Genomic DNA, 26,537 nt, shown 5'->3' on the forward strand with positions numbered 1-26,537 from the left:
TAATCACTGGAGTACCAAAAAACGCACGCATCAGCCGGATGGCCATTTCCCGCCTCCCTAGCCATCACATGGAAACATTATCCAACAGGATCTGAAAATGGATAATTGGGAATTATTCATTATTGGCCTAGTTTCAGTACACATCATCCACATCAGGGAAATAATTACCGGAGAAGTTCATGTGCAATATTTCCATGGCAATATAGAAAGTAATCGATATTGCTAACAAGATGAAGCTCTCTTGCATGAGCTTTGTACTCTCTTATCAGATGCTTGAACTCGTTCCACTCATTGATTGCCTTCTCTCTGTTCATTGATGATTCTGAAATAAGTAAAAAATGATTAATGCAAGTAAATTTTTTTTTTTTAAATAAAAAGCTTCACACATCACAATGTTGAATTGGTGTTTTTGGATTCTTTTAAAAAAACACCCCAAATACTAAAAGACAACCTGTAGTTCCATTCCTGTTTTCACAGTAGTGATTAAGAAGAACTTGAAGCCCTTGTTACCAGTCATAGTAGCAGATAATCACAGGAATGCAATCGGGGGGGCAGGTTACATAATCTTACTTTTTCCGGGTCCAGTGAGTACAAAATACATCCTGGACGCAAAAACACAAACTGTGAACCCTGCATCGCTGAAACAAAACTGTTGCACAAACAGATGCTTCAACACAGTTACTGTTGGGTTACTGCATACACTTCAAAATTCCTGGTGGCGGAGTGACTACATCACATTGGAACTCTGCAGTCACCAATGCCGTAAAGCCATCTGGTACACACATGCTTCAAAATCTTGTGTTGTGCTGTGTTTGTTAGTATTTGTACCCCCTTTAATTCCTTGTGTCGTTTGGAAGATTTTTCTAGATAGTAATAGATAGCCACAAGCATATCAACAGGAGTGAACAGCAATGTTGCTGCACCCTTTTCAGCAGCTAGATGCAGATGGTTGCACAGATACGTCACTCCATAATAACTTACCTTCTGGCAGCTGACTGAGTCACTACGGTAGAGTGACTACATCGGAAACAAGGGTTGGTACTATCACAAGATAATGAAATTGGTTGATCCAAAGGATTGATTGATTTTATTTGGTTCCATATAAAATAGCATCATAAAAATACAAAATACATAAATATATTATAACAAGTTTAAAATACATAACATATGACAAAATAAGAAATTAAAAGATATACAATCATGTGAAGATAAAAATACACTAGGAACCGGGATAACCCATAAAGGCAGTGTTTCAGGCTCATTTCCAATGTGGTCCTTAATAGAAAGATTTTGGTAAAAAAGGGCAGAGAGCATAAACAACAAGCACAAAATGGACAACAGACTCCACTGGAAATTAGCTGTTACTGAGATGTTTTTTTTATTGCACCCTTGAAATAAGTTTGGGGATATTTTTGATATCATTTGGAAGCATGTTCCAATCCCGTATTGCACTGTAATAGAAAGGATCAGTTTTTAAATCCGATCAAATTTGGCTGATTTATTACAAGAACTTTTATGACAAAATGATAATACAATGAGGACAACTGCATATGCATCATTTAATTTGAGTGTCTTTTCCGCTTCTGTTGCCCAGTTGACCAGAACGTGCAGTGCAGTTTTCAGAAAAAATGTCCCATATCTGTGATACTGTCCCGTGACAATGGTGAAAGTTTTTTTCCATCCCCCTGCCTGTCCATAGTGATATGGCGGATGAGTGGCTGGCTAATACCTTGCCTTCACTTCAGCACGGCAAGGTAATAATGAGTAGAATGGCTAGTATTCTTCAGGGACTGTCCCACTTGTCACCACACTCATCAAATCTGCCTTCTTAGCTATTGAAATAAGGAGTAGACTATCAAACACATTTTCTAAAACTGCTAGAACTTTTGCAGTTGCTGAGTGATTGATGGTAGGTTCCTCCTTTTGCAATGCCAGGTTGCCACGTTATTGGTGTTTCTTTGAATATTTCATCTGAAAGTTTTCTTTATTAGGATACTGGTGGGTAGTGCTGTCGCCGGCATATTTTTTGGTGTTGACATGTAAATTTACTATGATGTTGATACATGTGTACTTGCCTATATCTTCTACATCCATCCATATATGGTACCCATCTTTTTCATTTGTTGTTGGCAGAGAAAGCCTTCCTCTTTGGAACCTCAGCTGTATGATATCATTACATGGCCTTCCTTGTTTTGGGAAAGATTGTGGAAATCACTGATTCCATAATTGAGTTACAGCAAAATAAAAGTACAATAAAGAGTATGTAATATACGATCCGGAATAAAGTGTTTTAATTTCGCTTTGAGTAATTCATCAGAAAGTTTTCGTTATTAGGATACTGGTGTGTATGTCCTATAGTGCCGTCAACAGCATGTTTTTTGGTGTCAACACGTAAATTTACTATGATGTTGATACATGTGTACTTACCTATATCTTCTACATCCATCCATATATGGTACCCATCTTTTTCATTTGTTGTTGGAAGAGAAAGCCTTCCTCTTTGGAACCTCAGTTGTATGAAATCATTATATGACCTTCCGTGTTTTGGAAAAGTTTGTGGAAATCACTGATTCCATAATTGAGTTACAGCAAAATAAAAGTACAATAAAGAGTATGTAATATACGATCCGGAATAAAGTGTTTTAATTTCACATTTTAAGGTACATGATGGTGAGTGATCGCACCCCGTGCCTCAAAATGACTCCTCAGTATGTATTGTGGTTCACTACGTCAAATACTCTGACGGCCGTCACCTGTGAATTAACGGAACTCAGTGCCTCTAAAAGTGTTTTAATTTTGCATTAAGGTACGTGATCGCACCCCACTCCTCAAAATGTCTCTGTATGTGTACTTTGGGTTCGGGATCTTCATACTGTGCTTGACAGCGGTCACCTGTGAATTAACAGTGATCAGTTATTGAGTTCAAATAAGTCTGCACTGGAACTCAATGCCTGAGCCAAGTACAATTTTTAACTGACATACTCATAGGCAAGTTGTATGGGTTTGGATATGAATTACCTTTCCTACTTTGCACATGCAGATATTACATTTGGTTAATAAGATCATGATGGTTTCATGCATATTAGCCATGCACATAATAAAGAAAGTCCGCAGTCATGTAACCCGTCCTATACCAAAACCTGATCTTGGTATGACAATTTGTTGATACAGTCGGGTGCTTAATCTTGTTATCTCCAATTTGATACCAAATTTGCTACCAAACACTCAAAAGTGACAAAGATTGATACCAGTTTATGGCATTTGGTGAATTTTCAAAAATTGCAAATCAAAACAATGCATGCGGTCGAAATTGGTTAGCGTGGCAATGTTGTCAAGCTTGCTTGCCCACGATGGTCCCCTGTCAACTATCATAAGTGCGCGCTTTATTCAATTGTTAATTTGAAATGCATTGATTGCTACAGTGCTTTACTGATGAATACTAGGGCATGATGCGATCGATATGACCTAGCGGTTGTTTCGGGCTATGTTAATGGTCGCGCTCTGCTATTCACCTCTGCAGGTCCGTGTGGTCCGTTTTCAATTTGCAACTTTTGAAAATGCACCAAATTTCATATACTGATATCAATCTCTCTGAATTTAGAGTTTGGGAGCAAATTTTATATCAAATTGAGCTAACAAGATTCTGCACATGACCGTATCAATCAAATTGTCATAACAAGGTCAGGTTTTGGTGTAGGACGGGTTACATGACTGCGGACTTACTTCATTTGAGCAGTTTACTTTCCATCTTCAGAAGTCCCTATCATGTCATCCTCCAGGAGCAAGTTCAATTGTTCCTGTTCACATAATGTGGGTGTTACATTGATCAACCTGTTTCTTTAAGTCAACCAGTCTGATTTTATTTCCTTCTACTGTACTTTCAAGGGCACCTTTGGGTTTATATTCCCCTGCGAAAACTCATCTGACGCTCCTGAATAAATAACATCTGGATATATACGCTGGCGAAGTGACATAATAAATCGGATTAACTACCATAGCAATAGGTGAAAACAATTTTGAATATACCGCGGCGGCGCTGCACTAGTACATTCACGCGGTACCTCTGCATTGAACCATATCATGCTGATCACTCTCACCTGTAAGATTAGTATCTTTGAAAAGACCGGTATTGTATTCCATCTATGATTGCAGACATACACAGGTGATGAGTGCAACCTGCTTGTATCATTCTCAATGGGGAACCAAATCAATAAACACATTAAAGTTTTGAAGCTTTTGTTGAAATTTTCACCTATGAATGCAAAATTTTAAAAATGTGAATTATTTGTCTGGTCTTGTTTTGGGCTCACTGAACTCATTCAAGCATTATTGTTAGAATTCAGCACATGTCAAAGACATTGCCTGTCCTATAGGAGCAAACTGCCTGTCTAAAATGATGGGTGGACAGGTGGCTAGCTCATGCCTTCACTTCAGTACGGCAAGGTAATGGTGAGTAGAATGTCTTCAGGGACAACCCCACTTGTCACCAGACTCATCAAATCTGCCTTCTTAGCTATTGAAATAGGCTCTCATCATATGGATTTTCCAAAACTGCTAGAACTTTTGCAGCTGCTGAGTGATTGACGCCAGGTTCCTCCTCCTGCATTGCCAGGTTGTCCCATTATTGGTGTGGCTTTGAATAATTCATTTGAAAGTTTTGTTTGTTATGATACTGGTGGGCATTTCAAATGTGCCATCACCGTCACATTTTTTGTCGTCGACATGTCAAAATAATAATATTATGATGTCGATACATGTCTACTTACTCATATCTTCTAGGTCCATCCATACAGGATAACCATCTTTTTTCATTTGTTGTTGGAATGGAAAACCTTCCTCTTTGGCACCTCAGTTGTATGAGATCATCATATGTGACGTGTCATGTCAAAAGGAGACACTTTTGGGCAGGTTATCAATTTTGAAGTTTTTACATATCTTAAATAAAGAGATATTTTGCTCCACAATGCTTTTTCCCCCAATGAAATCGGACATTCCTAAGTGAAGATATTGAGTTTGTAAGTTATGGTATTATAAAATTGGAAATTGAGATATCGGCCTTTAAAAATATCATTGACAATGTTGAGAGTAGGAATTACCTTGACAAATGTCTCAAAAAATACAAGATGCCAGTTATATTCTGGCCTGAAACTATCAGACAATATTTTTAACATTAATAACATCACAAATTCGCAACAAACCCAAATTGTGAAAAAAATCACCCCGGGCATATTTTTGGCTTTTTCTCCATTTACGATCCTGCCCAAAAGTGTCTCCTTTTGACATGACACGTCACATATGTCCTTACTTGTTTTATCTGAAAATAATTCATCTGAAAGTTTTGTTTGTTATGATAATGGTGGACGTTTTAAACGTGCTGTCGCCAGCACATTTTTTTTGGTGTCGACATGTCAAAATAAAATTATTATAATGTCGATACATGTCTACTTGCTCATATCTTCTACGTCCATCCATACAGGATAACCATCTTTTTTCATTTGTTGTTGGAATGGAAAACCTTCCTCTTTGGAACCTCAATTATATGAGATCATCATATGTCCTTTGTGTTTTATCAGAAAATAATTCATCTGAAAGTTTTGTTTATTATGATACTGGTGGACGTTTTAAACGTGCTGTCGCCAGCAAGTTTTTTTGGTGTCGACATGTCAAAATAAAATTATTATGATGTCGATACATGTCTACATTTTACTCATATCTTCTACGTCCATCCATACAGGATAACCATCTTTTTTCATTCATTGTTGGAATTGAAAACCTTCCTCTTTGGAACCTCAATTATATGAGATCATCATATGTGATGCGATCAAGCCAAATCAGTCGGAACTCGGAAATATTGATTTTGAGATATAGCCAAACAAAGGACATTTTTCCTTTTGTTTCCTATTGTTTTGATAACTCTTTAATTGCTCATATCTTTGGAACTCGTTGTTCAATTTCAATGGGATTTTCTGCAAATCCAGCTTTATAAATACTTTTTACATTCCTATAGGAAACTGAAAATTTATTATTGCCGAGTTCCGACTGATTTTGCTTGATCGCATCACATATGACCTTCCGTGTTTTGGGAAAGTTTGTGGAAGTCACTTAAGTCCTTAAAGTTAAGTTCCTCCACTTTGTACAGCTGTTTATTTCTCTGTGCACCTTCAAGGCACTCTCAATAGCAGAGTGCATCAATTTGTTTCCTTTTCCTGATCATTGTAATCAACAGGAATTGGTTCAGCACTTTTCCTTAGTTTTATGTTACTGCACGAGCTTAATCCACAAATCAAATATTTTCATTCGTTGTTGGCATGGAAAGCTCTCCTCTTTTGGACCCCAGTTATAGGAAATCATAACATGACTCGTTGTTGGCATGAAAGTCTTCCTCTTTGGAAATCCAATAATACGAAATCATCACATGACTCGTTGGTATGAAAGCCTTCATCTTTGGAACCCCAGTTATAGGAAATCATTACATGACTCGTTGTTGGCATGAAAGCCTTCCTCTTTGGAAATCCAATAATACGAAATCATCACATGACTCGTTGGTATGAAAGCCTTCATCTTTGGAACCCCAGTTATAGGAAATCATCACATGACTCGTTGTTGGCATGGAAGCCTTCCTCTTTGGAACCCCAGTTATAGGAAATCATCACATGACTCGTTGGCATGAAAGCCTTCCACTTTGGAACCCCAGTTGTAGGAAATCATCACATGACTCGTTGTTGGCATGAAAGTCTTCCTCTTTGGAACCCCAGTTATAGGAAATCATTACATGACTCGTTGGCATGAAAGCCTTCCACTTTGGAACCCCAGTTGTAGGAAATCATCACATGACTCGTTGTTGGCATGAAAGCCTTCCTCTTTGGAACCCCAGTTATAGGAAATCATCACATGACTCGTTGGCATGAAAGCCTTCCACTTTGGAACCCCAGTTGTAGGAAATCATCACATGACTCGTTGTTGGCATGAAAGCCTTCCTCTTTGGAACCCCCGTTGTATGAAATCATTATGTGCCCTTCAGTATTTTGGGAAAGTTTGTGGAATAGTTTATTTCTCCGTGCATTAATTAATTAACGGATAAATTCATAGAGTGACACCGGAACTCGCAAAGAACTTTCTTGTGGTGAATTTTCTGATTACTGATCGACAACCAGAACTTTCTCAAATGTTGCTGACAAGAGTCAAGATGCTGTAATCATTGAAGATAACTTTTAGCAGTAATAACTGCTGTACATATGTGTACATCCATATCAAAACGATGCACTTGTCGGCTGCTGCATGTATCTCATTTTACATAATAGCTAGGAATAAATACCAGACTCATCTCAAGTGGACATCACTTCAAATCATCCCCAGGTCACATGGTTTAGGAATATGTTCTCTGTATTCCTAAATCAAGTGACTTCGGTATGATTTGAGGTGACCTCCACTTGAGATGAGTCTGGTATTTATTCCTAGCTATTATGTAAAATGAGATACATGTAGCAGCCGACAAGTGCATCGTTTTGATATGGATGTACACATATTCTCTCAAGCAACGATAGGGATGCAAAATTTGGACCCAAATGTGGTTGCACAACCACTTTTAAAGGATTTTTGCGAACTGTGCAGTAGACCGGCAGAACACCATTTTTATCGGCTGCGCAGATGAAATAATTACGACACGATATTCATGAGTTGTTGTGATATCTGCTGAATACGAATGTAGATAATAAACAAATCTGCATAAAGGTGATGAAATTAGGGATTGTTGCGAAAATATCCTAACTAACAATGTTATAATTTCAAGGTGAGTTGAAAATGACAAACCAGTATTTTGCTTGGACCAATAACACCCAAACCTAGTTAAATTTGCACTGTCTTGACTTTGATTTTGCTTCAATTATTTAACATCTGAAAGGAGCCAAAAAATAATAATGCTAACTTTCGACAAAAGTCTTCATCAGGCAAATCTAAAAGGAAGTGGACACTTGGACCAGAGCGATGCGATGATGTGAAAACAAATAATAATAAATGGATATAAAAACATAAATAAATATATAAATAAATATATACATAAAATTAGAAGAAACAAATTATTCCATGCTGATTCACTACAGACTGTTTCGCCCTAAGGCTCCTCAGGTGAATGAGAGAAATATAGAACAATAGAATATAGAGTTATACCATCAAAGTACAGACTTGAGATTCATAATTCATAGGTCAGATATGTCAAGTGGGCCATAAAGCCACAAGTTCAATAGGGCATGCATTTTAAAGGAAGTTCTGATCCACAATAAATGGCATTATAATATAAACATAAAATTGGATAATACTAATTAGAAAGCATTGTTCAAGAGAAACTTATTGGCATATCTACATTTGCTGATGAGTTCAGATTTTGAATTTAATGCAGTAGATTTGTCTGCGGTAATGATAAAGTACTTTTCCCATAGGCAGAGATGGCACCTTTTGGAAACATTGGTGTATGAGTTGTTTTTCTTTTGGATCGACCAGTTTATGCTGTATTTTGTTTTCTTGTCCTTTAAGTCCCAAATGTATTTGCTAAGAGCAGTTTCTTTCCTTTTGTGTTCATGTTTGAAAGAGGACTTGTGGTTGTTCCAGCGGTTTTTGAATATATAAATAGATATATATTATAGATCAAATTTTTGAAGATATGATCCTCAAGAAAGTGCTCAATTTGTAAAGGAGCAATCGTACACGAATGTAGTTTTGATAAGTCTATTACATTTATTCCGACAAATTTGTTTCGAGGTAGGCAGGCCTACCTCTCATCAGAGAATGACACAAGAATAATTGCAATGATGAGATGAGATAAGATAAGATTTAATTTAAAATAAAATAAAAGTAAATATAATATCTAAATATATAAATAAAATACACAAACAATGTAATGTTATTACAGCATGATTTTATTATTTGGAGTTTCACGCCCCAATGGCGATTCTGTTTTTGGTGGTATACCGGAGGTGTTCTCTAAATCTATCACCAAAGTATATATTTCAGCCAAAGTATATATTTCAGCCACCTCTCTGGCGGTGAGCTCGATTTGACCCGATTCCACAGCTGATACAAAGTCTGGGGTTATGTAATATGGTACTACTCGCGTTTTCGCATCTGATGCTGTGACTATCCTTCTCTTTCTAGTGACTTTCTGAACTCTACCAAGCTCTGTAGTAGTATGACTTTGTTATGCTTCAACGGATTCATTGTGGCTTGGTCGATGTTTGGTTTCCCCAATGTACACTTTGTTACCCTTAGAACATGTGACTGCATATACGGTATTTCTAGATGTGCAGTTGAAGGATTCATTGATGTTGATTGTTCCAGTAGTACCATTGATGCTAGGGACGTAGTTGATGTGAGAGCATGTCTTGCAAACGCATCTGTCACATGTGCCTGGTTGGTTAGCTGGTTAGGGTCAGGAGAGTGAACTAAGATGTTTGATAGGGTTTTGTCTTGATAGTAGGCAATAAGTATTAAGTCTTTGAAGACTTATTTGGTATCTCTGCATTCCTGAAGTAATTTAAAATTACTCTGCAATGTTTTCACAACCATGCTGTTAATAGGATGATATGTTATGATGCTAAGAGTAGTTCTCAATGAGTAGTGAAATTTGATATATGTGTGATGGATTAAATTAAATTATGCAAGAATTAAAATATATATATATATATATATATATATATAAAAGAAATTTAAAAAGAAATTACTCACTATTTTTCACTTATTTTTTTCGTATATATTTCAGCCAAAGTATATATTTCAGCCACCTCTCTGGCGGTGAGCTCGATTTGACCCGATTCCACAGCTGATACAAAGTCTGGGGTTATGTAATATGGTACCACTCGCGTTTTCGCATCCGATGCTGTGACTATCCTTCTCTTTCTAGTGACTTTCTGAACTCTACCAAGCTCTGTAGTAGTATGACTTTGTTATGCTTCAACGGATTCATTGTGGCTTGGTCGATGTTTGGTTTCCCCAATGTACACTTTGTTACCCTTAGAACATGTGACTGCATATACGGTATTTCTAGATGTGCAGTTGAAGGATTCATTGATGTTGATTGTTCCAGTAGTACCATTGATGCTAGGGACGTAGTTGATGTGAGAGCATGTCTTGCAAACGCATCTGTCACATGTGCCTGGTTGGTTAGCTGGTTAGGGTCAGGAGAGTGAACTAAGATGTTTGATAGGGTTTTGTCTTGATAGTAGGCAATAAGTATTAAGTCTTTGAAGACTTATTTGGTATCTCTGCATTCCTGAAGTAATTTAAAATTACTCTGCAATGTTTTCACAACCATGCTGTTAATAGGATGATATGTTATGATGCTAAGAGTAGTTCTCAATGAGTAGTGAAATTTGATATATGTGTGATGGATTAAATTAAATTATGCAAGAATTAAAATATATATATATATATATATATATAAAAAGAAATTTAAAAAGAAATTACTCACTATTTTTCACTTATTTTTTCGTATATATTTCAGCCAAAGTATATATTTCAGCCACCTCTCTGGCGGTGAGCTCGATTTGACCCGATTCCACAGCTGATACAAAGTCTGGGGTTATGTAATATGGTACCACTCGCGTTTTCGCATCCGATGCTGTGACTATCCTTCTCTTTCTAGTGACTTTCTGAACTCTACCAAGCTCTGTAGTAGTATGACTTTGTTATGCTTCAACGGATTCATTGTGGCTTGGTCGATGTTTGGTTTCCCCAATGTTGTTACCCTTAGAACATGTGACTGCATATACGGTATTTCTAGATGTGCAGTTGAAGGATTCATTGATGTTGATTGTTCCAGTAGTACCATTGATGCTAGGGACGTAGTTGATGTGAGAGCATGTCTTGCAAACGCATCTGTCACATGTGCCTGGTTGGTTAGCTGGTTAGGGTCAGGAGAGTGAACTAAGATGTTTGATAGGGTTTTGTCTTGATAGTAGGCAATAAGTATTAAGTCTTTGAAGACTTATTTGGTATCTCTGCATTCCTGAAGTAATTTAAAATTACTCTGCAATGTTTTCACAACCATGCTGTTAATGGGATGATATGTTATGATGCTAAGAGTAGTTCTCAATGAGTAGTGAAATTTGATATATGTGTGATGGATTAAATTAAATTATGCAAGAATTAAAATATATATATATATATATATAGTAAGAAATTATAGTGAAACCATCACTAGATAAAGTGCTCAACTATAAAATATAGGAGCGAAATATATTATTATTAGTGAAATTACCACATCGTAATAAGGAATATCCCCGAAAGCATCAGCAAAAGATTGTCAAATATATCGTCCACCGAAGATATCTTTAACGCCGCAACTCCACCATACCAGGAAGCCTTAAAGAAGAGTGGATACAATTACGAACTGAAATACAACCCTGCTGGCCAAAATAGCAATCAGCAAACAAATAAACGCAGACGTAAACAGAACATTACATGGTTCAATCCGCTGTACAGCGAAACCGTTTCTACCAATGTTGGAAAGAAGTTTCTCAGCCTACTAGATAAATGTTTCCCTCCAGATCACCAGCTCAACAAGATTCTAAATAGAAACACCGTAAAGATAAGTTATAGTTGCATGCCCAACATGCAGCAACTTATATCAGGACACAACAAATATGTGATGCAATCTGCGAAAACATCTTTGGCTTCGACACAAACCACCACTAATTGCAACTGCAAAAACAAATTGTGCCCTCTTGATGGAAATTGCCTGATATCGGGAGTAATATATCAAGCGACGGTTACAAGGGCAGACAACCGCAAGGAAGAGACATATGTTGGACTTACAGAAGGCCCATTTAAAACAAGATTCAATGTCCATAACAGTACCTTCAAAAATGTAAATCAAAGATACGCCACCGCTCTGAGCAACTACATCTGGAACCTTAATGATAAGAAAGTATCATATTCCATCAAATGGAGAATTATTGCTCAAGTAAATCGTACTCTACCAGCAGCAAAAATGCAATCTATGCATTACTGAGAAATACTTTATTATAACTAAACCACAAATGTCAACCTTGAACCACAGAAACGAACTAGCAAGTGGCTGCAGGCATAGAAAAAAACATTTACTGTGTAACTATAAATAAGTCGCTCTTTTAGCATGTTTAGCAATAAGTAGGCCCAGACATGGATACGCACTTAAGACGCCAGTGTTGTGTTGCGCCAACTTTAAGATACGCGGTTGCGTTAATTCCTCTTCTTGCGCATCAAAACTCAAGACATATTCTTTGTCATTTTACACATTGCAACTGACGAGTGTGGATGGGTGAAACCATCCATACTGAAACAAATTTGTATTACGATGTGGTAATTTCACTAATAATAATATATATATATATATATAAAAGAAATTTAAAAGAAATTACTCACTATTTTTCACTTTACCAAAATTCTGTATGTGTGGCAATACATTTAATTATCATCCAATAAAAGGCATAGTGCCTGTGCTATGAGGTCAGCAAAAACAATCCCTTTTAATTTGTAGGGGGTTGAGGCGATTTATTTTCCTCTAGTTCTGTCTGAGTAGCCATATTTGTAAATAAGATCACTACATCTGGCTCTTCATCCTCCTCTAATGGTGCCACAGGTTCCTGTATATCGGCCATGCTGTTCAGAACGAGTGCCGCCACATCCGCCGTCCCAGGTTTCATGCTGTCAGGAGTTGACGCTTTCTTGTTGACCACTTTGTCTTGGTTTGTGATGTTTTGTCATCACATGGGCTCTTCCCGTGTACGTACACTGTCCGTTTGCTCGCTGGTGCTCTGGACATCTTCTGGTGCTGGTGCAGGTTCTAATACAATGCCATCCTCATTGATTACTGGTCGTCGCGTGAGCTATTTGCCTACGAGCTCCGGAAGAATTGAGTACTTAAAGAAATCTGACACCTTTTCAAAGTGCTTGTAAAAGTCTTCCTCCTTACGCAAAATTCTGTCCACTCTGAGCCCATTTGGCATCCAAACTACTATAAAATCATAATATGTTGTATTAGTAACAAAGAGTTGTGTTTGTACTTGGTAATAATAAGTATGGTCCTCATCAGGCGGCTTCATATTGCCATTTCCTATGATGTTCTCATTGGTCTTTTCCAGCAAATCTGCTATTAGTTTTGATATTCCCTGTCTATTCTTCAGGTCGTCCTGGCCGATGTTTGGCAGAACTGGAAGTTTCCCACTTATGGCTAAAAACACACACCAATCATATACAATGCTGTCCTCATTGATTATTGGTTGTCGCGTGAGCCATTTGCCTACAAGCTCCGGCAGAATTGAGTACTTAAAGAAATCTGACACCTTTTCAAAGTGCTTGTAAAAGTCTTCCTCCTTAACGCAAAATTCTGTCCACTCTGAGCCCATTTGGCATCCAAACTATAAAATCACAATATGGTATATTAGTAACAAAAAGTTGTGTTTGTACTTGATAATAATAAGTATGGTCCTCATCCAGTTTCCACTGGTTACCAACTAAGCTCATGCAAAACTTCTTAGCCTCAGTGTTCTCCTGTGCTATAAGCGTCTTACGTATAGTATATGTAGATTGCAGTGTGGTTGGATTGCTGTTCAGCCGCCTCTTTATAGTCTAATCTTTGAAAAATAAACTTCTAAGCAATCTTGTGATGTCCCAGAACTGAGCATACCCATTTGATGTCCAATTCCTATCCATATGCGCTGGCTGCATCTTTCTCATGTACAGTGCTTGAAATAAAAGTCTGTTGTTTGTTGCACTATATTACCCCAACACTGTGTGTCAAATGACACATGTTGAACTGACATCCCTGTGTATGTCAAGACCACAAAATCCAACCACTTGCAACCAGTTATACAAAAAAATGTACATGTATTTCACTGCGTTAAAAAATAATTAAGGGAGATGGCAGCCATCATCCGCTCCTTAAAAGCTCATAGTCTTCGATGACGGGTATTCTCAGGGTGAATCCACATGTGTTGGCCACAGGAAACTCCTTTGTGTGCAAGTCATCTATGCACAGTGTCTCTGGGTGGCCAAACAAGACTCTTTATGTTGTCAAACCCAATCACTGGAGGGGTGGCTAGGCCTGTCACAAAGATCAGGAACTCCAGGATCTTCCCCAACCATGGAGAGAGAGAGAGAAAGAATGCAACAATAATTAAAGGGAGATGGCAGCCATCATCTGCTCCTTAAAAAGCTCATAGTCTTCGATGACGGGTATTCTCAGGGTGAATCCACATGTGTTGGCCACAGGAAACTCCTTTGTGTGCAAGTCATCTATGCACAGTGTCTCTGGGTGGCCAAACAAGACTCTTATGTTGTCAAACCCAATCACTGGAGGGGTGGCTAGGCCTGTCACAAAGATCAGGAACTCCAGGATCTTCCCCAACCATGGAGAGAGAGAGAGAAAGAATGCAACAATAATTAAAGGGAGATGGCAGCCATCATCTGCTCCTTAAAAAGCTCATAGTCTTCGATGACGGGTACTCTCAGGGTGAATCCACATGTGTTGGCCACAGGAAACTCCTTTGTGTGTAAGTCATCTATGCACAGTGTCTCTGGGTGGCCAAACGAGACTCTTATGTTGTCAAACCCAATCACTGGAGGGGTGGCTAGGCCTGTCACAAAGATCAGGAATTCCTGGATCTTCCCCAACCCTGGAGAGAGAGAGAAAGAGTGCAACGATAAATAAAGGGAGATGGCAGCCATCATCTGCTCCTTAAAAAGCTCATAGTCTTCGATGACGGGTATTCTCAGGGTGAATCCACATGTGTTGGCCACAGGAAACTCCTTTGTGTGTAAGTCATCTATGCACAGTGTCTCTGGGTGGCCAAACGAGACTCTTATGTTGTCAAACCCAATCACTGGAGGGGTGGCTAGGCCTGTCACAAAGATCAGGAACTCCAGGATCTTCCCCAACCCTGGAGAGAGAGAGAGAGAGAGTGCAACGATAATTAAAGGGAGATGGCAGCCATCATCTGCTCCTTAAAAAGCTCATAGTCTTCGATGACGGGTATTCTCAGGGTGAATCCACATGTGTTGGCCACAGGAAACTCCTTTGTGTGTAAGGCATCTATGCACAGTGTCTCTGGGTGGCCAAACGAGACTCTTATGATGTCAAACCCAATCACTGGAGGGGTGGCTAGGCCTGTCACAAAGATCAGGAACTCCAGGATCTTCCCCAACTCTGGAGAGAGAGAGAAAGAGTGCAAAGATCATTAACTATAACCTGAAAATATGTGCTGATTAATGTGAGAAAGAGCAAGAAGAATCTCTTTTTTCATTGGAATAATTAAGCTTGTGTGTTTTCATCTCTTTCATAATCAACGGTGCATGGTCAATAGTAGCACTACCCCATTCACATCTTTCTTCATGCTAAATGTTTGTGAGGAAAATTAAGGAACATTCAAATTTGAAAAGAGATTAAGCCACCACTTTGAGTACTTTATATAATCAATCAGGTGCAAGACATCTCATAAATATTGGGCTATTAAAAAAAATGTGTAAAGCATAATTTGGGGTTTCTTATGGCGCTTTGATTTCAAAGTGTATTGAAGCCTTGAATCGCCTTGATCATCTCATTCCATACTTCTTCAGAGAAGTTAAGAATAATAATTCATTTTGAATCACCTCATTTTGGAATGTTCTGCCATGCATCTATTCTGATTCTTATTTTACTTAGTGCACAGATCCTGAACCGTTGCTCCACCATGCAGGATATGCAAATCTTCCTGAACTTCAGGTGCCATGAAGGGTAGTGCACCTCTACCAAAATTATGGGTTCTTGTCTGTATGTGCGTACTTGTATGATACAGATAAGACTCCCCAAAGTCTGCTAGTTTTACCTTTATTGGGTCTTTCTCGAAGTTGGTTGCCTACAAGCTCCGGCAGAATTGAGTACTTAAAGAAATCTGACACCTTTTCAAAGTGCTTGTAAAAGTCTTCCTCCTTACGCAAAATTCTGTCCACTCTGAGCCCATTTGGCATCCAAACTATAAAATCACAATATGGTGTATAGTAACAAAGAGTTGTGTTTGTACTTCGTAATAATAAGTATGGTCCTCATCAGGCAACTACATGGCTATTAAAAAAAATGTGTAAAGCATAATTTGGGGTTTCTTATGGCGCTTTAATTTCAAAGTGTATTGAAGCCTTGAATCGCCTTGATCATCTCTTTCTATGGTGCTCCAGAAAAGTTAAGAATAATAATTCATTGTGAATCATCTCATTTTGGAATGTTCTGCCATGGATCTATTCTGATTCTTATTTTACTTACCTTCCAACGCAATAACGAAGTTGATGAGATTTGTAAAAACATCTCTTTCTAGCCTATTGCGCTCCTCCATTGCCTGACGTGGGGAATATTGGATCTCAAACAAATCCAGTATATCACTGGCAGTCAAAGGCTGTGGATAGTAAACGAGTACCTTCCTGAATTCATCCACATTTGTTCTGATAAATTCCAGCACCTTTACCTTGGAAAGACCTTCAATAAGCCTGCAGGTTATAACAACAAGCAAAGACAAGAGAACAAAGTAAACAAACATGTTTGACTACATGTACACTACAGGATTCTCATGAGAGTAGCAGGCTAGCAGCGCTGCTACTCTCGACTCGAGTCCCTATGTCGGCCACCAGACCCTAGTGGCCAGGGCAGGTGCAAGACATCTCACAAATATTGGGCTATTAAAAAAAAAGTGTAAAGCATAATTTGGGGTTTCTTATGGCACTTTAATTTCAAAGTGTATTGAAGCCTTGATCGCCGTGATCATCTCTTTCCATGCTTCTCCAGAGAAGTTAAGAATAATAATTCATTGTGAATCATCTCATTTTAAAATGTTCTGCCATGGATCCATTCTGATTCTTATTTTACTTACCTTCCAACTCATTCTTTAAGTTGATGAGATTTGTAAAAACATCTCTTTCTAGCCTATTGCGCTCCTCCATTGCCTGACGTGGAGAATATTGGATCTCAAACAAATCCAGTATATCACTGGCAGTCAAAGGCTGTGGATAGTAAACAAATACCTTCCTGAATTCATCCACATTTGCTCTGATGAATTCCAGTACTTTTACCTTGGAAAGACCTTCAATAAACCTGCAGGTTATAACAACAAGCAAAGACAAGAGAACAAAGTAAACAAACATGTTGGACTACATGTCAAAGCACAAGAAAATAAATAATATAAAACACAGATCCTGAACCGTTGCTCCACTATGCAGGATATGCAAAACTTCCTGAACTTCAGGTGCCATGCAGGGTAGTGTACCTCTACCAAAATTATGGGTTCATGTCTGTATGTGGGTACTTTTATGATACAGAAAAGATCGAGACTCCCCCAATGTCTGCTAGTTTTACCTTTATTGGGTCTTTCTCAAAAGTTCTCACGAAGCTCCATAGTGCTGGTTGCATAGTGCTGATTGCTTGCTAACACGTTACTTGGCTTCAGGTCTCTATGTGCCTTTTATGAAGGTATTGCAACCCAGAAGCTGCTTGGACACTAATGTGTAAAGCATAATTTGGGGTTTCTTTGATTTCAAAGTGTATTGAATCCTTGAATGGCCTTGAACATCTCTTTCCATGCTTCAGAGAAGTTAAGAATAATAATTCATTGTGAATCACCTCATTTTGGAATGTTCTGCCATGGATCCATTCTGATTCTTATTTTACTTACCTTCCAACTCATTCTTTAAGTTGATGAGATTTGTAAAAACATCTCTTTCTAGCCTATTGCGCTCCTCCATTGCCTGACGTGGGGAATATTGGATCTCAAACAAATCCAGTATATCACTGGCAGTCAAAGGCTGTGGATAGTAAACGAGTACCTTCCTGAATTCATCCACATTTGTTCGTATAAATTCCAGCACCTTTACCTTGGAAAGACCTTCAATAAGCCTGCAGGTTATAACAACAAGCAAAGACAAGAGAACAAAGTAAACAAACATGTTGGACTACATGTCAAAACACAAGAAAATAAATAATATAATCTTCAGGTTTTGGAACAAGGCTGAAAGATCTTCACATAACATAGGCCTAAGTAACATTTTAATTACGGTATTATTAAAACATTGAAAATAACAATGATGAGCGTAATTTGGTATCATTAACAAATTAAAGTGTTATTTTCATAATGGAACAAACAGAAAACAAAAGAACAACGGGATTAATAACACTGTCGCCGGCGTACGGAAAAACTGCATTGTGTAACAAGCAATTGCATCCATCATAACAAATTAATAATTCCACTTCAACGCGTTCGTGTGCAAGCCTTGTTGAACGCGTAGTCGGCTTGGTCAGTCCGCGTAGTTAGCAGGCGAGTACCTTTATTGCTACTTTGTTTTTATAATTAGAGCAAATATTTACTAGTGCATCATGCATGTAGTTAGTATATGCATCACATAAAATTGCTATGCAAGTATTTAAGTTCTTATAAAATAGTCAACCAGGTAAGATTTTTCTTCGAAAAATTAAATTCTTGACTTTTTCGGTCCAGCAGCATGTTGGTAGAGTTTTGAATACAGATAACAGATGCCAGCCGTTGACTTCCAAACCATTACCTTTTTTGACTTTCCAGAAATAAATGGTCTAAATGTATAAATTTTAATCTTACAATTTGGCATTGGCTTAGTGTAAGGATGAACTTCTTCTTGCTAGACCCAGTGACACCCTGCCAGTGTCTGGTCAGGGTGTCTGAAGTTTTGATCATCGTTCCTTCCCGACTCAGGAAGAAGAGGTTGCTGTTCTTTGAATTTATGATGGGTCAGATGCATCGCGAGTAGAGCCACATTATGAAATATGGCATCCTCCAAGACCAGCTGTATTTTATGGTTCTTGAACGTCTTCAGGCGCACATCATTATAATAATGAAAAATATTAATTATATAATGAAAAATAAAATACCCAATCCCCCTTCGCATTCCTTACAAATTCCAGAAATTTGGTGGATAGGCACAATGATTTTCTGGGCCATCAATTCCTGCTTTCTGAAAGAAGAACATCGTTGAAATGAAGAAATAAATGACAATATTTTTTTTGGTAAATTTTTGTACAAATTAATTTACAGGACTTCTGTTCATTTACCATTCAAGATCTGTAACAAATCTTTATAGTAAATAATGATAAAAAATAATGTGGAATATTACTCAAATACCACCTAAATTAGGCTGATTCATATGCAACCTTGTAGTTATTCTGTGAATGTTTTTCTGAACATGGATAGGGCTTTGTTCACGAAGGCCGATTTCCTATCTCGCTGTGCACTCTTATTCGTGACCGGCAGAGCGAATCCAAACACACTTAACCTTTGACATTACAGTTTCTCCGTGAATCACCGTGCGGGGGCAGTATTTTTTCTCGACCCCATGATGACGTCATCGGCCTGGTAAAACAGCAAAGAAATGGACTTTTACTGCATTATGAGGCTGATAGAGATGCATAGTTTCTAAATCGTTTTTTATTAAATTGATTCCCAAAAAATACCGAAAACCCGAATAAAAAACATCAATTTTTAACCAAGATACGTGCAATTTTGTGAACAAGAATTTTAGCGTGAATTTGTACCAAAATGTCCGATTTTTGATCAGTTTTGACGGCGAAAAAATGGCTTTTACCAGTGATGAACCGGACTTTTTTATTCGCCATTAAATGGCTGTGGCCTTTCTTTTTCTAATATTAGAAACGCTGTATGGGGCTGTGGGGAGGAAAGATGTGTACTTTGCAATCAAAATCAAGTCCTCCAAGAAAGGATTTTGGCGAATAGAACGTTGCAACACTGCCGAATTTTGATCACTTTGCGTGTGATGGACTAGACGCACGGTGCCCATTGTACAGTCCCGGGAGTACAGTGCGCCTGTATTATAGCATATGAACGCCGTTGTTCGTGTTTTGCGAGTTTGTAGGCAAAGGAATAAATTCATGACATTTGGAAGAAAGTTTCGTAGATGGGGGGAGTAAACTTATTTGTCAAAAAAAGCAACTTCCTATACTAGTTTACAATCACTCAGTCTAGTATCCTTGTGATAATGTGATTTGCATACAAAGCTAAATTTGATTTTAAATAACTTTTCTTTCAAAGAGTAGAAAAATCGAAAAATAATTCATTTTTGATTTTAAACAAAATGACCCACTTCAACACTTCAATCGGAAAACTGCAGGTATGAAGTTTCACGACGCATGAATGGAGTCAAGAATAGTCTGTGAAATGAATCCTATTTAACAGGTTCAATTTAATTTGAATATGCTGGGGCCTGTAGTTTTTATTGATACAAAACATTTTTAGAAATTAGAATTCATTATAATTTATATACTATTTCTCACCTTGACACTGCAGTGACGTCAGTGCGCATATCACTGGACGCAGCGTTTAACACACACACATATTAAAAGATGCTGGAGCGAATGTTTTGCACCTTGTCGCAGTGACGTCTCAAAGCAGTAGCGTCAGTGCGCACATCAATTGACGCCATGTTCGCTGAAAATTCTGATGTACACATTTAATTACGCCACATGGATGCGCACATGAAACAGGTACATGTACATTGCGACACATTGACGTCACTGCCTGGTCAATATGAAAAAATAATATTTTGTGCTCATTTAAAAAATTAGAAATAGGGTGCATTTTTCATAATTGGCATACAAGCATTCTGAATGGAGCTGGACTGATACATGTTTAGCTAACTATACTGATAAAATAATGACCTCTGTCTGTCTGTCCAGCTATGCATTCCGCTGTGGTTCGACACTCTGAGCCAATACTTCGGATACTGGCTAAATTTAAAGTTCACCCGATTGGGCTTAAACTTTGTGGGTGGAATCTTTCATTTCAGAACGTGAAAAAATTACATCAAGGTCAGAAGTCATCCAGGGCTTAAATAATTTTAAACTTCACTCGATTAGGTTTGGTGAAAGTAATCATCTCCATATCACGGGAGCATGAACAAAATCAAAATGAGTTCACTCAAGGTCAAATGTAATGGCAGGCAGGCCTAATTGGGCTTAAACATACTAAACAAATCCTCAATATAACGGGAACATGTCAAACAAGATTCAACAAAAATTGTTTTTAATAACTTGTTTAATAACACTACATTTGTAGATGATAGTAGATCACACAATAACAGCATGTCACATGACAACATGTAGGTAAATTTAAATGTTTATTTCACAATAACACATGAACATTTAATAATAATCATAAAAAGATATTCCCCAGTTAAAATACGAGTCGATGTGCCAATACCAACATTCTTTCAATATGGAGCACCATTTATTCTCAACTATGTGTATTTACATTTTTACCAATTAAAAAAAAATTGCTACTCCATTAGTATAAAAATGAAATCTTGCGAAAAAAAAAAATTGAACTTGCATATTTTTTTTCTGAATTTTGGTAAATTTGGTCTAAAAATTTCACAAGTCCTCTATTTTTTTTCGCAAAACATGACCCGCATATTTCAATGCTACTCCGCTGGTATAAAAAATAAAATGTTACTGAAAAAAAAAAAAAATTTGACTTGCATATTTTTTCTGAATTTTGGCAAATGGTTGCGAATTCAGCAGCTTTGCATGCAATTTGGTCTTGAAATTTTACAAGTCCAAATTTTTTTTTTTTGCAAAACATGACCCGCCTATTTCAATGCTACTCCATTAGTACAAAAATAAAATCTTACGAAAAAAAAAAAAAAAAAAAATTTGGACTTGCATATTTTTTTCTGAATTTTGGCAAATGGCTGCGAATTCAGCAGCTTTGGACGAAATTTGATCTAAAATTTTAGCGAGTCCCAATTTTTTTTCTTCCAAAACATGCCTTGACTATTGCAAAGTACTCCATTAGTACAAAAATAAAATCTTACGAAAAAAAATTGACTTGCATATTTTTTTCTGAATTTTGGCAAATGGTTGCGAATTCAGCAGCTTTGCATGCAATTTGGTCTTAAAATTTTACAAGTCCAAATTTTTTATCGCAAAACATGACCCGCCTATTTCAATGCTACTCCATTAGTACAAAAATAAAATCTTACGAAAAAAAAAAAAAATTTGGACGCTTCATATTTTTTTCTGAATTTTGGCAAATGGCTGCGAATTCAGCAGCTTTGGACGAAATTTGATCTAAAATTTTAGCGGGTCCAATTTTTTTTCTTCCAAAACATGCCTCGACTATTGCAATGCTACTCCATTGGTACAAAAATAAAATCTTACGAAAAAAAAATTGGACTTGCATATTTTTTTCTGAATTTTGGCAAATGGTTGCGAATTCAGCAGCTTTGCATGCAATTTGGTCTAAAAATTTTACAAGTCCAATTTTTTTTCTTGCAAAACATGCCTCAACTATTGCAATGTACTCCATTAGTACAAAAATAAAATCTTACGAAAAAAAAATAAAATTTGGACTTGCATATTTTTTCTGAATTTTGGCAAATGGCTGCGAATTCAGCAGCTTTGCACGAAATTTGATCTTAAATTTAATTTTAGTGAGTCCAATTTTTTTCTTCCAAAACATGCCCCGACTTGCAATGCTACTCCATTGGTACAAAAATAAAATCTTACGAAAAAAAAAAATTGGACTTGCATATTTTTTTCTGAATTTTGGCAAATGGTTTCGAATTCAGCAGCTTTGCATGCAATTTGGTCTAAAAATTTTACAAGTCCAATTTTTTTTCTTGCAAAACATGCCCCGACTATTGCAATGTACTCCATTAGTACAAAAATAAAATCTTACGAAAAAAAAAAAAAAAAATTGGACTTTCATATTTTTTCTGAATTTTGGCAAATGGCTGCGAATTCAGCAGCTTTGGACGAAATTTGATCTAAAATTTTAGCGAGTCCAATTTTTTCTTCCAAAACATGCCCCGACTATTGCAATGCTACTCCATTGGTACAAAAATAAAATCTTACGAAAAAAAAAAATTGGACTTGCATATATTTTTTTCTGAATTTTAGCAAATAGCTGCGAATTCAGCAGCTTTGCATGCAATTTGGTCTAAAAAATTTGCAAGTCCAAATTTGTTTGGCAAAACATGACCCGCCTATTTCAATGCTATTCTTGGTATAAAAATAAAATCTTATGTAACTTATCCACTACTTTGTGCTGTGTTTCCTTTTTTCAGGATCCCCATTTTGAAATGGCAAGATTTCTCAAGATAGAAAGACAAGCAAGCAAGAATGATTCAAGTTGTACCCTCCAAGGATGCCTTTCTCCAAAGATAGACAGAGCCATTTCAAATAGTTATTTACAAAACATTTTACATAAGGTTTCACAACAAAATAATTGTCAGTACGGTAATTTTGAATTTGAACATGACACATGGGAAGCAATTTTTCCTGATGTAAATGTTTTCTTTCAATTCAATAAACAACTTGCAGTGTTACAGTGTACTGAGCATTTGAATCATTATTTATCAATGTAGAAAAATCTACAACAGGTTGCCCAACATTAAAATATTGGGGACATAACACCTGAAAATTGTTAATTGTACACATGACCAGTAAGTGCCAAAACAAACATCAAAATAGTTTAAGAACTAGACACCTTCTTTCCAAGTCCACGCCTTTTAACAGCATTCCACTTTGGCTGACTGTACATGTTCTGCTGCTTGCATATAATCAAACCTTTTTGTGTCTTGTCAGATACTTTGGCAAACCGTCTGTCTAATTCATTAATGTAAGGGTGAATGCTCTCGATGGTTTGCTCCGTGATCATGCCAACTGTTCTCAATCGCCTCGCTTGTTTTGGTACGTCAACTGTCAACAAGTGGAATTTCCGTTTCAGATTTTCATTCGGAAAATTAACAGGAAACCAGTTTCCCAAACTGGCACATCGGGCGCTAAGGATTTCTATTTCGTGTCGACATTAAAAAGGTCTGTTGGCTGTGTACAGTTTGTAACACTGACTGAACTTTTTCAGGAGAGCCACCAATTTGACTTGTAATTGTTCACTTCCAAATCTGTGTAACACTTCAAATTCTTCCTCTGCTCTGATTGATTTTGAGTACAAATGTTTATGTACCTTTAACTCTATTGGCTCAAATACCTTGCTGAACTTTAGTATGTTGGTATTCTCAATAAGTTTCTTTACATCGGGTCCTATTAAGGCCCCACTGTGGTATGCAGCTCTCTTTAATTTCATGCTGTCTAACAAGTCATCAACTCTGGTTTTAAATGGACCTTTAATGTTATCAAGTTCAGCAAGCACCTTTGAAAGTTTGTTTTCTTGAGCTTTCAGACTCTTTTCTAACTTTTCCTTCTCTTTGAGTAGTGCATCCTTCTCTTTGCCCAGCTGTGCGAATCTTTCTCTTACACCAACTGCTATATCTGAATTGTTTAGTCTACCCTTTTTGTCAGGCTTGAAGAAGATTGCTCTTTCTTTGATTATGTTGCGCTTCCTCTCGTTGACTTGGTTGATCTCTTCCTCAACTTCCTCAATTTTGAGTTTCTGTTCCTGGCAGCCAAGAAGGATTTCTTTCTTGCGTTCATACACTACATTAAATGCATCATAATGTCCTTCGCTATCTTTAATTTCTTTATCTAACTTTATCGCCTCGCCTTCAATTATGTTAAGGATATGCAAACCTAAGCCTAAACTGATGTGCAGTGGTGTTGTGCTCACTGTATCTATTACATTGCCACCGGTAAGCAATGGGGAATTTACACAGTTTTCAAAGTTCATTGCTTTTACTGAGGATTTTGTTCTACTTCCTGTTTCTGCAGCTTCAAGAGCAGCCTCATACTCTGTGCTCTTCTCTTTGCACCCGTCAAACGTCCGCAACGTATATTCACACTCCTGAGCATACTGGTTATACTTAGGCAAAATGTGGGCAGCATGTGGCATTCCTTTGGGTACCTGATCAAGCGTCGCCAAACAGTGGTTGCAGAAAAACTTTCCATTAGGTCCAGAGAGCCCAACAAATTTGGCTAGCCCTTCCCAATCACCTCCCGTGGTCAGACAGCAGGCAGTGTAGAACAGGTTGCAATCTGGAAAAAAAAAAAAAAAAAAAAAAAAAGTGTTCCAATGTTTCATAAAGTAGGCCTACATGTATGTCATACATGTAAACTAAGTGGGAATTTTCACACTACCCTTATTTATTTTTGCGCTATGTGCTTTTAAACTTCATTATTGAAAGAGAAAAAAGTGTGAAATAAAATTGTGCCAAAATAAAATAAAATAAATAAATTTCGGTATTTATTTCCACTTTTACATTATTTTTGTGTGACTAGATACATTCCATATGCCACATACAGCTGTTTGTGCATGTGCAGCTGTATAGGCTTGAGAGCTGTGTACATGTACAAACAGCCACACTGCTTCACATACATGTGTAGTGCACACACATGAAAATATTTGCATACAGTGCATGTAGGCCGATGTATAATAATGCAGTGTTGATGTCAAAACAAACTAAAGTATCCGAGACCCTCCTGTCCGACCATGCATATCACTGGTTGATTGCAATCAAATACAAATAATCAAGCTTTGAAGTATGGTTCATCAAAACAAAACTTACCACTTTTTTGAGGTGATGGTGGTTCCTTGGTGGAGTTCAACTGGGACAGAAGGTTGCGAGGCTGAAGTCTACATGAGTTGGAATGGTGTCGCTGTGGGGTTTCCAGACCTGAAGGCAAGAAATATTACATGCAATTAATGGTACTGTGTAGCAGGATATTTCAGCGGTATTTAATTTTTCTGTTCAATTTTGCGGTTTCATTCATCAAACAGCTACTTAGTAAAGCCTATGAATATTGTAAATGTGGAAATTTTTATGCTGCATTTATTTTCGCTTTTTATGCTTTCAAGCAATGTGAGAAAATATTCCTTTTGTTTATAGTACACAGCATGGAAGCTTAAGATTGCAAATTTAAAAGCAATTTAAAACAGTCCATGTAAGGTTATTTGAATTGTATTAAAAATGTCAGTTCAGAAATCAGCTTACATGTAGGTGGTTTGGACTGGACTTCTGATGGCTTTGAAGATGGATGATTAGTTTTCAAAGATGACTGGTTTTCATCATTTGTCAGGCTTGGTGGACTGGATTGAGGCATTGGCAGATTTGGCATCAACGCTCTTTCAGTGTGACCTGTTAAGCATAATCAAGAAATTACATGTATATTTAAAACAGTGTTTAATGCTTGTTAGTATTAATTAATTAAAACAAGAAGCGCTGCAGGCAGATTTCAAGATATGTGGGATTGGGAAATGCATACATTGTATTTTTGTTAATAGGCCTACACATGTATATGTGCAAGCAGAGCTTCCTTTTTTCACCGCCAAAGCCAGCATTTTTTTGTTGATGTTTTGATGAATCCAAGTGTGTGAATAATGATCCAAAACATAATAATGATAAAATTGGATTTTTATGCCCAATATTTATTGGTCTCGGTATGAATTTTAAAATATTGGACTGGACTCGTCCAATATTTTAAAACTCATAGTAAGCTCGACCAATAAATATGGACTCAATTGATCAAATTTTACATCATAGTTGGGTGGCAGGTGGGAGAATTTTTTTCTCACAGTGCTCAATTAATTGATGGCAAATTGACTAGATGAAAA

At 37.2% G+C, this 26,537-nt stretch overlaps 1 protein-coding gene across 1 annotated transcript; it reads right to left on the bottom strand.

Annotated features, from left to right (window-relative positions):
• Positions 1-23,840: 23,840 nt before the first annotated feature.
• LOC140160006 (uncharacterized) lies at positions 23,841-26,033 on the bottom strand. Its single transcript, XM_072183273.1, has 3 exons — positions 25,918-26,033; positions 25,492-25,599; positions 23,841-24,961 (listed from the first exon to the last, which is right to left on the bottom strand). Exons 1-3 carry the CDS (start codon positions 26,024-26,026, stop codon positions 23,841-23,843), a joined length of 1,338 nt encoding a protein of 445 aa, XP_072039374.1. The 5' UTR covers positions 26,027-26,033.
• Positions 26,034-26,537: the final 504 nt, after the last annotated feature.

This window comes from Amphiura filiformis, chromosome 9 (genome assembly GCF_039555335.1).
Source record: "Amphiura filiformis chromosome 9, Afil_fr2py, whole genome shotgun sequence".
Taxonomy (NCBI): Eukaryota; Metazoa; Echinodermata; class Ophiuroidea; order Amphilepidida; family Amphiuridae; genus Amphiura; species Amphiura filiformis.